General features: G+C 34.0%; 1 protein-coding gene across 28 annotated transcripts in view; it reads right to left on the bottom strand.

The window, feature by feature from the left end:
- The window catches only part of LOC110465507 (cytoplasmic dynein 1 intermediate chain 2-like), a 30,239-nt gene extending 15,120 nt beyond the window's left edge, over positions 1 to 15,119 (bottom strand). For 2 of the 28 annotated variants that reach the window (XM_021521364.1, XM_021521368.1), the window contains exons 1-8: positions 14,919 to 15,119; positions 14,463 to 14,556; positions 10,043 to 10,136; positions 9,460 to 9,584; positions 7,821 to 7,835; positions 5,822 to 5,845; positions 4,635 to 4,670; positions 2,001 to 2,021 (exon numbers count right to left, since the gene is read on the bottom strand). In XM_021521364.1, coding sequence (XP_021377039.1) covers positions 2,001 to 2,021; positions 4,635 to 4,670; positions 5,822 to 5,845; positions 7,821 to 7,835; positions 9,460 to 9,584; positions 10,043 to 10,136; positions 14,463 to 14,556; positions 14,919 to 15,017 — 508 coding nt within the window. In that variant the 5' untranslated portion in view covers positions 15,018 to 15,119. The remainder of the gene's footprint in view (positions 1 to 2,000; positions 2,022 to 4,634; positions 4,671 to 5,821; positions 5,846 to 7,820; positions 7,836 to 9,459; positions 9,585 to 10,042; positions 10,137 to 14,462; positions 14,557 to 14,918) is intronic. The other 26 variants (XM_021521366.1, XM_021521376.1, XM_021521369.1 and 23 more) reach the window with 16 other exon arrangements.
- Positions 15,120 to 17,640: the final 2,521 nt, after the last annotated feature.

Genomic DNA, 17,640 nt, shown 5'->3' with positions numbered 1-17,640 from the left:
TAGTCAATTTGACCCTTTTTGGCCCCACCCCTCAGGCCCCTGGGGGCTTAGGACTAAACCGGCAACTATTTTTGTTGACCTTTGTCCATGGAAGGTCCCTGCAAAATTTCATTGAAATTGGTTCAGGGGTTTTGGAGAAGAAGTCGATAATGTAAATTGTTTACGAACGCACGACGGACGACGGACGACGACGGACAAAAGGCGATAGCAATAGGTCACTTGAGACTTTGTCTCAGGTGACCTAAAAAACTACCTTTTTTTACCATTTACAACACACAACTGTATCATATTAAACAAAGAGTAAGTAAGAGGTAAAATGCCTGCCTTATTGTCTACACAGAGCAAATTAGGATAAGATGGGCCTGCCAAATATATACAGAACAAGAGGCACAATGGGCCTGCTATATCTACACTGAGCAAAAGGTACAATGGACCTGCCAAATCTACAAAGAGCATGAGGTACCATAAGACTGTCAAATCTTCAAAAAATAAATGGTCCACCTGACCTGCCCAATCTGCACAAGACAGAAGATTCAATATGCCTGCCAAATCTATGAAGAACAAGATGCACAAAGTGCCTGCAAAATCAAGAATAGAAAAAGTTGCCTAATGTTTCGCAGAGGTCAAAGCCATGACTGTACCAGACAGAGATTATGTATACGTATTGTATCAGAGTCGGTATACATGTGTGTATCAAACTGTATTCCATTTGTTAGACAATTATCTTGTTTTATCATCATACAGTTGTGGAAGCATGCTTCAGCATTTACCCATATCGTTACATGCATCTAAATTACATAAGACTTGGTCAAAGCTTATAATCATTCACAATATCAGGAGGATGTTGCTCTAATTATAAGCAACACTTCCATTTAGTCGCTTTACAGGCGTACTGCCGTAAAGTTATTTTAAAACCAAATTCCTGTGAAGTGATTTTAAATGCCATACCGATATATTCAAGAAACTTTCAAAGGCATTCGTTATAAGTAATAATTGCAAAGTCAGACCTCCAGGAAATTGTTTCGAAGCCATACTTTTTATACACAGGTTTATCTATATTATGCCATATCTTAAAATGGCCACCATGCGATAATTACTATGGGAATTTTAAACTCCTATCAGTAATATGCTCAGGAGAATTTGTAGCTTTACATGTATGCCTACATGTTATTCCAGTAGATTTCTAACTTCTGTAAGTCATACTGCAATGAACAATGATTCCACCTTGGAACACAGAAACATACAAGCCAGCAGGGTATGGCAACAGTGTCTAACAATGTTAGGTAAGATGATATATGAATTCTCAAGTCTAATACAGGGAACACTCTTTAGTTCACATATAAAATGACCAATTACAGGCTGGACTGGATTCTAGTTGTGTGTTTCTATTTAGCCACAAGAAAGCACTCTAATACAAAGCAATATCTGTAACAATCTACCCGATAATAAAAATTATATCATGTCTTTCCGCTTTGTTTTACAGGTGATCAAAATGTTTCCTCTGTTTTTAAAGGGTTGCGATGGGTAACAGTAACAAATGGAATTTATTGTTTCATTACAGCATACAGAGGCCCAAGAGTTCTTGAATTGTGCTCAGGCAACTGTCATCAAAAAGTAAACCTATATTGTATCTTAGCAGAAAGACAACAGAGTGCAGGATTTGAGTTAGACTTGGCACCAGTGAACCCTATTTAGTTTCCCTACAGTAAATAAGCTTGACAAACAATCACAGGGTGAAGGGGACATGACAAGGAATGATTCGGCAACACAAGAAACCAATCAATGACCATACACATTCAACAAACATGACAAGTCATCATTGCGAGGAGCTACACGTACAAACTTCACTACAAAGCACCGTGTTGACACAGACTGCAGTGTAAAGTGTATTCAAATACTGCCTTATAAAGCCCAAACCCTGACTGGCAGTGTAGAGACGAATGCTGAAACAACTGATAACATATACCTAGGAATCATAACATGCATAAAGTGACACTTACCCCTACTACCTGGCCCTTGGCCTACCATGGGCAGAACATAGAGAGAGAAAATAGCATTGTTTTACAATCATCCATTGATGTAACAAAAGAAAACTATGCTGGGATAAACTGATTATACTAAATCAATGATTCGTTCTGTGATAAACTGATTATACTAAATCAATGATTCGTTCTGTGATTATTGTTTTTGATAAAAAATATATACATGAATACCACACAGAAGTTAAGACTTATTAATATGCACATTTTTTTTTGGATAGGTTCAATGTTGATACAAGTATCAGAGGAACTTTTTCTGTTGAAATATTGTACAAAATAAGGCGAAGTCGTGAAAAAGAATTTACCCCAGAAGAATAAATTATTTTTTGTTTGTTTCAAACTTCTGAGTTTTCATATCCAAATAATTATATTAAAAAGATACTAATTAATGCATGTATATATGTAGGGAAATAATTAAGTAATAATGTTCAAAACTCACATGAAATGAACATGATTTTTAAATCATGTATATTATTCAATAGTTTATTATAAAACTCATATTGATTTAAAAAGTTTTTTAAGCTGACAGTGATTTGTTTTAAAGAACCAGAGAGGTACCACACAAATAACAGTCCACATTTTAAGTATCCCCTATAGCTAGCCATAAAATCAGGATCACCACTGACAGTCAACAGGTGAACATCACTCAGAAAACAATACAAACCAGCGCCCATCATCTTATTTAAATAATAAAAATATATTTTAATGTCCCATCAGAGTCCAACAGCATACAGCAACTTTTTGGATAACAAATTACCACCTTTGATCATCATGTCTCGCATACTAAACCTGATTTATATTCACCACGTTATTGGTGCTAGCTTGTATGTGTAACACACATGTACACACTCATATCAATATCCCTCCTTAAAAAAAATTCCTTTGTAACATTAAATTTCTAACTTGATGTAGCTGATAATTATTGCAATAAGCTTGACTGGTAATACAGTATACCCCGGTAAGTACATTTTTATGTTACTGTAGATGCATAGTCATTTATCAGGAATACATTAAATAAAGTGTTACCTATTCTAACATTTCCCTATCATTTTGTTGAAATTAATCCACATCAAACCAATTAGTTTTCTGTAAATTATTTCATATGCATTTGTACAAGTATAGTATATGGTAATCCCATGCTGGTAGATATGACCAATGTATGGCACTGTGGTGGTCCTTAAACTGAACTGTCCCCTTTATATGTGACCTATGAGCTATGTAACATCTCACAGGTTACATTTATAATTATAACTAGTATCAGATTTAATAGTTTTCAGATGTTATTGACTTTTTTGTGTTTCCCCCCACACACCTCAAACGTTTACATGAACATCTCAAAGATCTTGATAACCTCTACCTCAAGTAAGTATACAACTTTATAGCTATTTTAGTTTACAAAATGAACTATTATGTGTAGTGTTATGCAAGATTCTTCAGTACGGTCACTCTTCTGATTGTCTTTAAAGGACAGTCCTTGCAGAATCTGATTATTTAATGCAATATTCAACAAAAAATAATCTGGGTTCACAGTAACATGCACACCGACATCAGTAGAAACTTAGTCAGGATAATAAGCATCAAGTCGCAACAAAGCAAACAAAATACAATCAAGAGGAAATAAAGATACAAACAACTGTATTTAATGCATTCCTTCTGTCTACATATATACAGCTTTGTTTGCATTGTCAGTTGTAGTCTTTCTGCTAGCGATTCTGGGTATAACAGATATTAATCATATCAGCATTAAATATACTCAATTAAATATCTTCAATTTAAAAAAAAATAGGTAATCCAAAATGTTGAATTACTGCTTATATATATTATATAGAATAAAACCTGTAGACACATGTCTGTTCAAACTTTGACATCTGAGACAATAGATTATACACTAAGTAAAGTTGAACATGATGAGTCAAACAATAAAGACGAAAACTGACGATTTTGAAAGCAAAATAAATATAGTACTTCATAATTTTTGCCAGTGTAGAAATTATCCAATCATACCTAGACACTAAAAATTAGTTTCTGAAAATCTGTATACCATTCCAATAGATCGGGAACTTTTAGAAGAGATGTGTGTAAAATATAAAGTTAAATAGAAGTTACCAAATTCCAAAATTAAGAAAAATTAGGAAATACGACTGGCAAAAAAATAACATTCATAGTAATATAGTGAAGCTGTTTTGTCGATGCAAAGCTTACAGCAGTATGTGTTATTATATCTTATATAAAGTTTGTGACTGAGCATGAAAGGTACAGGGATGTTATAATCCCATTTAAAGCCTATCAGGAATGATATATTTCCTAAGATTTAATACTAGTCAATATGTTTGTATATAGCCAGATCGAACACAATCAAGGGAACCAGTATCCAGATTTACAGATATAAATGAAGTAATATAAACAGATGATAAAAACAAGAAAATGTGTATGCATGAAGTGACAGTTCATTCATGAGTATGACACATATTGGTATGACCACTGTGTATGAGACATGGAAGTATGGCACAGCAGGAGCAGCAGCAAACTGTATATACATGTACATGTAATCAAGAATGATCAAATATAGACTTTTTATCTTCTAAAAAAACCTACCACGCTTTGGACTGCTACCTGCGTCTGAAATATCATCTACAAATATAAATCGCCAGTTCTGACCTTAAATATTGTCATCCATCGACCCAGTAACATGTTAGTGATTAATCTTTTACCACATAAAATAGACCCAGTCCCTTGCTGTACATGTGTGAGTGTGTCCTGCTGTATTGTGTACAGATGTCTGTAGTACTGGAATGATAGGTTTATCTGTGTACTGGAGCTGTATTTCTATTGTTCTGGTATCACTTTCCCACTGGAATCAACTTTCTATCATAGAGGATGGAAAAATAACATTTAAGAAGTTGAAAATGTACCTTCGACATATTCCTGTATATAAAATGTATACACAAGATCCAAGTGATAAAAATATTTCCTTTTACAATCTTATATACTGGTGTTGTTAAATTATACTTTGTATCTATCTATGCTCTTTGATTCCTCTCACCAATCTTTCTGTTAATGAACGAAGGAAATGATACCTAAATGCATTGTTCTTTTGCCAATACTAAGTAAATTATCTTATTTATGTTGGACTGCTTTAATGATTAATCCTTACACAAAATAAAACTAAAGAAAAGAAGCAACTGAATGTTAAACAGAATGGAATAGAACAGGATTTCTTGTAAGCAAGTTATCATGAGAAATTCAAACTGTCAATTAAGGCAAGGCTAAATAACAGAGGTGATTAATAACCAAACAATTTCAAAATAAGGTAACAATGAATTATTATACAAATAGGAGTACATCAGTGAGAAAAAATTATTGTCAGAAATTAATTCAACTGATATCTTTGGTCATGCATTGAATGTATACAGGTAGGAGTGTATGTCCACAGGTGTATGTGTACCAGAATAGCAACAACACTAAAGGTAGGACTTATATGGTAGGAGATAAATCAGGGATAGAAACTTAAATCAGGTGACTTCCAAAAACAACTAAACAAAACGTATCCAGCACAAAAAAACTAAAGAATATTCCATTGTAACAAAATAAACAAAAAATAAAAATAAGTTTACATATGGTATGCCAGCTTGTATAAATCAGAAAAAAGTAAGAAAACAGTAACCAAACAAAACTGAGTCTTGATGAAAATACTTCCATCGTGATGACAACATTGTCATGGTCTTGGGATTACCGTGGGGCCTGTGGAAGGGTTATGATTTCACTTGAGGAACTACACTTACCGTAATAATCCCACGGACCTCTCACTAGCGATAGCATTAACAGAAACAAGTCAATTTTAGGTGGCAAATAAAATAAATAATAGTGGTTTTAAAATAAGCATAAATCATTTTTTCCTGATTTTTTTTGTATACAATAGTTTCTTTTTACAAATAAAATGTAAGAATGGGTACCTAATTTACTATCAATGTTAAACTTTCTTTTTACTTTGGTATGCAAAAACTATAATTTAGCTTAGTTTCTAAACACACTGTCAGATATTTCATTTCATAAACTAAAATGTATACCTGTATCACATAATTGAACTTAACCTTATAAATAAACAATACTTGGAATAGTGATAATATATCACGTTTTGGAGAATTATTGTGACTGCACTCAGCTCTGTATTAAAAATCTGGACAGACATTGTTTGTTATTCGTGTATACTACATCAGGATTAACAGCAGAAAACAAAATGTTGTAACAGCAATTGTCACACAACAGTATACACGTTCATGCAGTCTGTATGTACAGGAACAAAAATAAACAAATCTTCTGGAAGATACATAAACTATATACTTTACTTAGATGCACAAGGAAAGCTGTGTCTAGAGGTACAAGGTAGAGTGGAAATCAACAAGGAAAAAGGTGAACACAATGGGGAAGAACAAATCGAATAACCTACGAAATGAACTCAGCTTTTTTTCAACTCATCAAATAATTGTTATTAAGTGTTGAATACCAGCTGAAGATGGATCAGTTGTTTACATAATGTAGACAGAAACACACATCTTTTGGTTTTTTTGCTAAGTATTAAACACAGTTATGTTTTGGAGAAGAAACTGTAGTAGTTGTATCTTCAACAAGATTCTTCAGTTTGGAATTATTTAAAATCAAAGTTAAACTTTATACACAAACAATGTATGTATTAACCATTTCGCATGGTTTCAGGACCCACTTATCCCTTTGTCAAGCTATGACTGAGAGAGTGATTATAGTTCTTGTGATTTTATGCTTATATAGATCTATGTCTAATTAAACTGTGAATATATCTCTGATATCCACCACATGCAATGGTAAAGTATACATACACAGTAACTACTGGGAAATAAATAGACCAGGTATATATAGTAGGATAAATATGAACCTGTCAAAGTATCGAGTACAGAGAATGAGAAGTACTGGTAATCGATATGTAACTATACTACTATATTTATGCAGTATTTATAGAGAAAGTGTCAATCAGAATTCACTACATGCCGATGTAATCTCCATGACTTAACAAAATTTGGACAGATCAAAATAGCATTTATAGACATCATCTAATAACATCATGATGTTGGGGCTAACGTTATAGTTACCAATGTGCTAAAAAAAAAAAAATTAAATAACATGATGGCCAAAATGAGGAGATGTTAATGTTACTTGTTTTAATTTCAAGTCGTTAATGTATGTCAATAGAATTTCAAGTTATTTACGTCAAATGTGTATGTCTGCAGAATTTTACATTCTGTATGTGTGTCAGTGTAATTTATGAGTTTATTTTGTGTGTAAAAAAAGAAAAGGAAAATAAATAAATATACATACACAGTAAACTAAATAAGAAGTATATATATAATATTAAGTTGGTTACAGGCTTGTGTAAATCACTTATATCAAGATTGAACCTCATTGAATGTTTCATTAGATACATTCAGAAAAATGAAATCTATTATAGCCAATTTCTCATGAATATTACCAATCATAACTTTTATAAATCTTACTTATTATTGTAAAACTCCATGTAAATATTCCACTTATTTTCACTTGATTTTTTCAAAAAAAAATAATGTATACTACTTTTTGATACCAAAATCTGCAATTTTGATGTATTCTATAAAATTGAAGGTAATCTGATTGTTATAAACATTTTACAGGTGCAAAGCTCAGTGTCTTTTTTTTTTTAAATATAAGTGATTCACTAATGATCTATATACAATAGTTGTACGGTATATATCACTAAACTGTTTTTACACTTACCACCATGCTTGTGTCCTAATTAAGGATGCAATGTCACAGTTCACATTATTTATTTGAACACAAATGTACACCATCAGAACTGTTTAAATTGTTAGTTAAAATCACTAGACTGTTGTAAAAATGGCTACTTATAAACAAAAAATATTTGTTGAAAGAAATGAAGATAAAAAATCAACTAGAAACCATTTTCTTCACAAGATGCAGGATACAAGGTCAAAGTTCAATATTTGGACAAATACATATAACCTGCATATCACTAATAACATAATGAACATATAAACACATAAGAAAGAAGACCTACATTAATGTAGGTCGGAAATAATCTAGGTTTTTTAGTGTTCGTTAATACAACATTCTAGGAATTGTATACTGGCAGACAACCATTATAAATAATTCTCACACAAGAGATGCAGCTAAAAAGACAGCACTTTGATACATGTACATCAATTTTGTAAACTACAAAAATGTTCCAAAGAAAAAATGCTAGTTTTAAGGACAACTCAATTTACTTGTTAAGGTACCTACATTAGTATATCAGCACACAATTTTTATTTTTACTTGTTCAGGTACCTATATTAGTATATCAGCACACAATTGTTATTTTTACTTGTTAAGGTACCTACATTAGTATATCTGCACACAATCGTTATTTTTACTTGTTAAGGTACCTACATTAGTATATCAGCACACAATTGTTATTTTTACTTGTTAAGGTACCTACATTAGTATATCTGCACACAATCGTTATTTTTACTTGTTAAGGTACCTACATTAGTATATCTGCACACAATCGTTATTTTTACTTGTTAAGGTACCTACATTAGTATATCAGTACACAATTTTTATTTTTACTTGTTAAGGTACCTACATTAGTATATCAGCACACAATTGTTATTTTTACTTGTTAAGGTACCTATATTAGTATATCAGTACACAATTTTTATTTTTACTTGTTCAGGTACCTACATTAGGATATCAGTACACAATTGTTATTTTTACTTGTTAAGGTACCTATATTAGTAAATCAGTACACAATTTTATTTTTACTTGTTCAGGTACCTACATTAGGATATCAGTACACAATTTTTATTTTTACTTGTCCAGGTACCTTTATTAGTATATAAGCACACAATTGTTATTTTAGGTTTGGAATGAAGTTTGAAGTAAGTACAGTATTTCTTTAAAACATGAAAACACAGAGACAGAGGTTTTCAAATCTATACAGGCTAATAATAATCACAGATCTAGTGGTTAAGCTTGTATTGATGTGTGCATTACCATCTTTTCCACACATTTCAATTCCTTTATATCAGAAGTGAAAGATACAAATGGATATACACTCGAATAATAAATGCACAAGGCTCTAACCAATCGACCAGACTCAAATCAGCCACAAATGGGAAATTCAATTTACAAAAGATTAACCTTATAATTCAATTTTGAATGATTTTCTGAAGTTTATGATCCAGATAACATGCTAGTTTGCTCCTTTGATCTTATTGGACCCTATACATGTTTACATAGAGGGTTTGTATATCAGAAGCTATTACACCACCTTAAAAGAAGTACACTACTCAAAATACACATACAGTGTCTATGTCTAGATATGGATGTGCAACAATGCCTACTATGTACTTGCCTTCCTTATCTAGGGGTTCCACGATGGTGGTCTGAGTTTCTTTGTTGTACATGACATTCTCACGAGGGGGGATGCTAGTTTCTGAAACTTTGGCTACACTCAATCTCATTTTGGGTCTCATGGATCTGAAAAATAAAAAAAATGATTTTATGGCAACGACAATGTTTATACATAATTTTACATAAACTCTCTATTAAAGCTTTTAGATATATAATTTATCACGTTGATACTGATTGGGTATATATAAATAACTTAGTCCAGTATATCATGAATACCTATTAATTACTATAAAACATATGGCAGTACATGAATAAAAAAGCTACACTAAGAAAATTTCCCATGAAAGTTTTAATTCCATCTCTGTGGAACAGTACTTATTAAAGCTTGTAAAATCAAATTCAAAATGAGATTTTCCCTGCAATTCGTGTCAATGTACCAGAGCACTGTCCTTAAACTTTTTTTAATTTTAGTTCCCAAAATAATTTCAGAAACAGAAACCAGCCAATTTATTTTTTACAATGGATATGAAATGAAAGCTTATTTAATATCTATTGATGTTGGTTACTATACAACAGATAAGTACAATGTCTGTGGAGGCTGTGGAGGTGTTGATTCCTGGTCTTTCTGTCCAGAATTTGTCTTTGCTGCTTCACTGGGCACAGTAGCAGGGGTAGCACCTGAATTTGAAAACAGTTTTATCATATACACTCCATGATAAGCTACCTGACACTTTTGTCAAACACAAACAAGAGGCCCAATGGGCCTGAATCGCTCACCTGGTATTAATCTCACACTTGTTATCTTAAAAGTGGACTAATATACAACTACAGGAAAAATATCTGTGTTCGTTTCATTAGAATCTATTAAATGATTTAAACATATGACGCCTGTGACCTTGAGAGTCGAACGAGGACATTAAGTTGAACAGAGTTTATAGCCTTCTGTCCCAGCATGCTTCTGGCCAAATATCATTACCCTGGACCTTTGAATAAAACATATTTGATCCCTGTGACCTTGAAACTTGGTAGCCCTTCATCTCAGCATCTAACTGGCAAAATATCATAACCCTAGCCCTCATTGTAATTCAGAAGAAGTTGTTTAAATGTTTTAAATGTATTTGACCCCTGTGACCTTGAAAATGGGTGAAGGTCATTCGTTAGAACAAACTTGGTAGCCCTTTATCTTCATTAGCATGCTATTGGCCAATTATCATTATCCTAGGCCTCAGGGGAATGCAGAAGCTTTTTAAGGTTTTAAACATATTTGACCCCTGTGACCTTACAAATGGGTGAAGTTCATTTGTTTGAACAAAATTGGTAGCCCTTTATCCCAACATGCTACTGACAAAATATCATCATCCTAGACCTTTTGGTTATTGAGAAGAAATTGTTTAAAGGTTTTTAATATGTTTGATCCCTGTGACCTTGAATATGAGCGAAGGTCATTCATTTGAACAAACTTGGTAGCCCTTCATCCCAGCATCTAACTGGCAAAATATCATAACCCTAGCCCTCATTGTAATTCAGAAGAAGTCGTTTAAATGTTTTAAATGTATTTGATCCCTGTGACCTTGAATATGAGCGAAGGTCATTCATTTGAACAAACTTGGTAGTCCTTCATCCCAGCATCTAACTGGCAAAATATCATAACCCTAGCCCTCATTGTAATTCAGAAGAAGTCGTTTAAATGTTTTAAATATATTTGACCCCTGTGACCTTGAAAATGGGCGAAGGTCATTTGTTTGAACAAACTTGGTAGCCCTTCATCTGAGCATGATACTATTCTAGGCCTCTTGGGTATTCAGGAGAAATTGTTCAAAAGATTTTAACATATTTGACCCCTTTGACCTTGAAAAGGAATGAAGGTCATTCATTTGAACAAACTTGCATTGGTAGCCCTTGATTCCAGCATGCTACTGGCCAAATATCATCATCCAAGGCCTTTTGGTTACTGAAAAGAAGTTGTGTAAAGTAAAAAGTTGATGCCAGACAAACAGACGTCGCACCATGGCATGCATAAGGTAGCAGTATACAGTAGGGGGTTGTGGCCATGGGTGATATTTTTGTTAAATGGCTAACCCCTGTATAATGATATGTAAAAAAAATATAAAAATAAAACTGTACTAAAATTGGTATAAGCATGATGAAGTGGGCTATCACAGTGAGCTTCACATTTGTAAAACACATGCCTACACATGAAAAGCTAGCTTTACAGGAGGTAAAATTTTGACAACAGCACACGACCCAAAATTGCAAAAAATTTTGGGTCAAAAATAGCAATTTTTGGCATGTTTTGGTAATTTTTGATATGATAACCATGGTTTTCACACAAGTGACATACATAGAAAAAAAGAGGTTTATACACTTCTCAGTACTTTATATGTATTGTAAATGTAATGCAGTTTACAAATATATATACATGTATACATGTGTTGTGTAGGGTAAATCCGCTGTGTTTACATTTCCTCAACATGTGCCTTAAGCTTGTTTATCAGAGTCGGGCAATTTCTACTGTATACTGCTACCTAAGCTCACTTGCCCTTCGGGCAGGTGAGCTAATTATATAAAAACACAGGTGATACAAATTGTGCACACATGTGTTAATCTTTCAGCAAACAGTCAGACAATTCATAAAACTTTACATGTTGAAATATGCGTCACATCTAGATATTTCGGGATATCATTCAAACAAAATTCTTAATACGTGATTGTCACATTTAACAAAATACCATTACATTCTTAGTAACTGCCTAATTTTGGTGACATACAATGGTGTTGTTATAATAATACAACTGATTCTAAATACTTAAGTTCTAAACAGTGCTATTAATACAATTTTTCTACTGAATGTATAACATTTGCCAATCAACTTCTTAAAACAGATCCCCCCCCCCCCCAACCTGCCATTTTTATTTAGACTGCCGAACATGTACTGTAGTATGTGTTTTGGCAAATCCCATATATATATACTATATATATATACATGTATGTAAAGACCAATTTTATTGAAACTGGCAATTTGGCAAACCTTATAAATGTTGTTGATGTTGTATAAACATCAGGAGGTAGTTATATATAATAATTACTACCTGATGTAATCTGTAGTATCACAGAGGTTAACGTTCCAATTTAATGCTTTGTATTTGATATTTCCTAAAGCAGTACAACATATATATAACCAATGCAAAAAGATATCATGTGAAAAAATACCATTGCCCATCCTGTATTCTTGACCTCTTTATTTGTTCTCATGTACATATCAATGTTTTCAAAGTCAACAGCACTAAACAACTGCATACATTTTTGATAGTTAGATGTCAATTTAATGGCTGATAATTATGTTTTTGTTTGTTTCAAAAATGAGCTTCCTTTTTGAGACGTTGACATTGATGTGTGCTATTCTACACTACCAATGAGGTGGGAATTAAATGGCGAATCATTTACATATAGGGAGGTTCATACAACTGTCATAATTTAGTGAACAACCACAACAGTGATTTGCTTCTACTTTTACTTCATATATAGGTGTAGCGCTATGAAAGGAAAGGAACAGGACTTAATATTGATGAACAGAGATAGAGAGAGATGATTTGAAGGACAGTAGTGAATCAGAAGAAATAATTTGAGAAGGGAGTTTGTTCCAATCTTTGATAGTTCGAGGATAGAAGGATTCCTTCCTTACAGACGTCCTGCATGAGATAGTTTGAAATGAGGTTTGATGACTATGCCTTGTTTGTATGGTTATAGGGGCGAGATGTTTATTAATAATGGCAACTTTATTATGATAGATTTTATAGAGCATGGTCAGCCTCGCGTCTTTCCTGCGATCTGCAAGGCTACGCCATTTTAGGTGTTCTAACATGTTGCCAATGCCGGAGGTGTTACGAAAGCGGTTGACAACGAAACGGGCAGCCCTGCACAATACCATCTCTAGCTTGTCTATATCTTTTTTAAGTAAGGGTCCCATACTGGGCTAGTTTATTCAACCTGAGGGCGGACCAGGGACTTATAGGCCTTTTGTTTGATGTAAGAGGATGAAATTTTGAGATTGCGCCTCAGGAAATCCCGAGTGGAATATTAATTGGCCTTTTTTGTGAAGTTATTGATATGAGTATTCCACTTAAGATCAGAAGTAACGTTGACCCCAAGATATTTAGCCTCTGTCACATGCTCCAACTTGTGACCATGTAGTATGTATAGGGATGACAGATGGGACGTCTATTCCTTGTGACAGAGAGGACCTGGCATTTCTCAGGATGGAAAGCCAACCTCCATTTAGTCTCCCAAAGTGCCAGTTTATCAAGATCTCTTTGCAGGGTGTGAGCCTATCTCTGAGATGTTACTGTCAGATACATGATGGTATTATCTTCAAAGAGTCTGATAAAAAATGTTATACCCTCAGTAATATCATTGATGTAGTATAAGAAAAGACTCGGGCCGAGGACCGAGCCTTGGGGGACCCCTGATCTTATATTACTGGGGCAGAATCGGACATTTCCCCCTCTACTACAACAGTCTAGGTTCTGTCACTTAGGAAGCTTTCAATCCAAGTGTTGACTGGTCCAGTAATTCCATACCCCCTAAGTTTGTGGATAAGGAGAGAACAGTTGACTCTCACATGACCTGGATTGTCTGAAACCATGTTCAATGTAAGGGGTAAAGAATGTTATTGTTATATCAGCATGATTCATAATGTTACTTACTTTAATATTTTCCAACAACTTACAACAAATACAAGTGAGAGATATGGGACAGTAGTTTTCAGGGTTGTAAACTGGGGCAATGTTAGCTGTTATAGAATATCAAATGGGCTTAATTTCTGATCTTCATATATAGGGCATCCGCCATCAATAATGATATGGACTATAAGGGGAGGGAGTGAAGTGTAATAATGTGATTATTATTTAAGTGATTTTTTGTTTTGTGATTTGTATTTTGCTATGAAGATCTCCCTAATAATGTCGCTGAAAGAATATAGGCTGTGTATGTTAGACACATGCATACCAGCAGGGGGAATTCCAAGATCTCTCAGCAGGTCTTCAGTTTCTTTGTGAATATCTCCTGTTGGAGCTTTCTTCTGTACATTTTCATCTGGTACCTGCAAAATAATAAAATCCGTGCTTCTTGTATGTTATCATTTTATTATGACTAGAAACATTTGAATTTAAGAATGGATGTTCTTCGTCATAAAACTTAAGATGACTAGCTTAATTTTGCTGACAGATACATAGATTTATGAGAGCATTAATTATAATCCTAAGGATTAAAGGTAAATACCTCGCTGTCAAAAGCTCACTGCAGTAGTAAGACAGCAATTTGGTCACAAATACAAAGTGGTGTGATGTAAATGAATATCCAATAGAGTCGACCATCATTTATTCACAAATAGCAAAACATTTGATGATTCATTTCATCGATGTCAAATGTTGGGCTGGTCCGACACTTTGTCGTAGATCTTACCTCTTTAAGCTTTTTAATCCTATCTTTCTCTTGTCTTTCCTTACGCATCTGTTCGAGCTTTGCTTTTTTGCGCTCGAGCTCTGCTTTTCTGTCCGACATTTTCGGGCTGCAAGCGGTTAATCAATAAAATATTCAATAATTTATGCTGAAAAGATACTGCAGACAAGTTTCCGGAAGTGACTTAATCTTTTTTCGATTATCTCGTTTATGACCATACGAGAAAGGATGTCATCAGAGTACTTCCGAACATCCAATATGCGCGACTAAATATAAAGTAATTTTCTAACAAATCCGGAAAAGTAGGATACCGAAAACATCTAGTTGATGACGCGAAAACAATAATGAACACATAAAAAGGTACATTGACGCATTTCACATACAATTTCGATACCAAATATTCCATGATCGAAAATAAAATTATACTGAAATGTTATGTAACATATTTGTCTTTATGTAAGTGGTACAACAATTAACCCTGAAATTAGATTATCTTAGTCCGTGGTTAAATGTATTATAATAATCATCGACATATTTGGAATGAGATTCATCTGTTTTGGTATGAATAATATATGCTTAATCAATACAAATAGTATTTGGAAATTTATTTAGCAAATAACGCCGAAAACTTCTCATTAAGCCACAATGTGCTGAGTCAGTAAAGTCAGTTGGCAGAATTATATCGAGGCATTTCGTCTGTCTGTATCTGTATATTACTGGAAGACCCCAAATTTGAGTGTAAATTCCAGGGTTGGAGGAGTGCGCTTATAGTTTATATTGTTTCAGTTTGTAGTGCTGTCTTGAAGCTTTTAAGTTCTTGCATTTTGACGAGGTCTTCTGGTAGGTTATTCCACTCTGTTGTTGTTCGAGGAAAAAATGAATTTTTCAATATGTCCGTATTACACTGGAAATGTCGGTAATTTTCACCATTTTTTGATCTGGTACGGGTGTTTGATAGAGTCAATATGTGATCTACAGGTATGGCCACTAGCCCCTTCACGATCTTATAAAAAGGGCAAGCCGATGGTCTCGCCTGCGATCCTTTAGTGGTGCTAGTTTTAGAGTGTCCATCATTTCTGTTACACTGCTGTCCCTGTTATAAATCGGGCAGCCCGGCGTTGTACCTTTTCCAGCGAGTGGATGTTGTTTTGCTGGTAATATAAGGGTCCCATATCGTGCAGCTGTATTCCAGGACGGATCTCACCAAAGATTTGTATGCGGTCAATTTCAGTGATGCTGGGCACTTTCGCAGGTTTCGTCTTAGGAATCCGAGAGTGGAATTTGCCTTGTTGGTTGTGATACGGATATGAGAGTCCCACTTCATAGAGTTGTGAATGGTCACCCCCAAGTATGGAATTTTTTTCCATTTCTTTGAGTAATTGGCCCGACAGTTGGACATACCGGCCGTACAGTAGATGTTACGCAGTCGGGCAAGTCATTGATGTGGCAGAGGAAGAGTATAGGTCCCAGGGCCGTCCCCTGGAGAACCCCTGAATCTACCTTCACTCGTGTTGAATGGCTGCCGTTTACAAGTACTCGTTGGGTCCGTGATGTCAGGAAGGCCTTGATCATGATCCATTGTAGGATGTCGGGGTTCACACCGAAATTCTCTAGTTTATACAGGAGTTTTGAATGGGGAACCTTGTCGAAGGCCTTACTGAAATCCAGGATGGCAGTGTCCACTTGTAGCTTCCTGTCGTACATGCTGGTGATGTCATATAGGTGGTAATCCCAATAACATTCCAATTCACGAATTCGCAAAATATCCAAATGAGTTGAGATATCGAATCATTTATTGTAAACATGTCTAAAATATACAATATTGAAACGTTCACTTGTTAGAATCAACCTATATATCATCTTTATTTCCTCCAAATTGGAGAGCATGATACAATGATAGTACATGAATAATACATTATTTACAAGCTACAATCGTGACATTCATACAAATTCACAAACGTATATACTTATTGTTAAATATCAGTGATATAATACTGGTTTATGTAGCCAGTAGAAAAAATAAAAAATAAAAATAATAATAATAAAACCTTGCCTATGTTCGATTTTTTTTTTTTTACATTTTCCTTATATTAAAAAGGCAAGTATTTGTAAGACATTATAATTATTATTATGTATATATTCAAATTCTAGTCTAAATTCTTCAAATCAATTTCATTTAAATTGTAGGTCATTGGGTCTCCTAGTAAAATGTGAATTACTGAATAGTCAGGCAGTGAATGCAGATATAAACTGAGTTCAATACTTGATTGTCACGAAGATTTTCTGTTACAGAACAATGCAGAATCACATGAGATACAAAATCTGTGCAGAAATAGCCACAATGATGACATAAAAGTTGTATGTTACTTACACGTATAGATACAATCAATTTCATTATATATCCGATATTGTCAAGAAAATTTGGGTGACACAAGGCTAATTTCCATAAAGGACCTGTTACAGGAACAAAAGAATTTTGCCCACAAAGCAATTTAACCATTACTGGGTTATATTTGTAGCTCCCTAAGACACGACCCATGAGATATTTTTAAAAAATGAAAAAGGTCCCCAGGGCCTGTGCTATGAACTATTTAGTGATGCCTTCCAAAGGTGTACGACAGGGTTCACTTTTTTGTCCAAAAAACTATCAAAACAATGTTTTACGCTATCAAATAATATTATATTATTTAAAGTAGGATCTGCTGCAAATTATGAACTCAAATAT

Source organism: Mizuhopecten yessoensis, unplaced genomic scaffold, assembly GCF_002113885.1.
Source record: "Mizuhopecten yessoensis strain PY_sf001 unplaced genomic scaffold, ASM211388v2 scaffold11085, whole genome shotgun sequence".
NCBI classification, from domain to species: domain Eukaryota; kingdom Metazoa; phylum Mollusca; class Bivalvia; order Pectinida; family Pectinidae; genus Mizuhopecten; species Mizuhopecten yessoensis.
The sequence above is the reverse complement of the archived record's forward strand: the minus strand, read 5'-3'. Positions and strand labels throughout refer to the sequence as shown.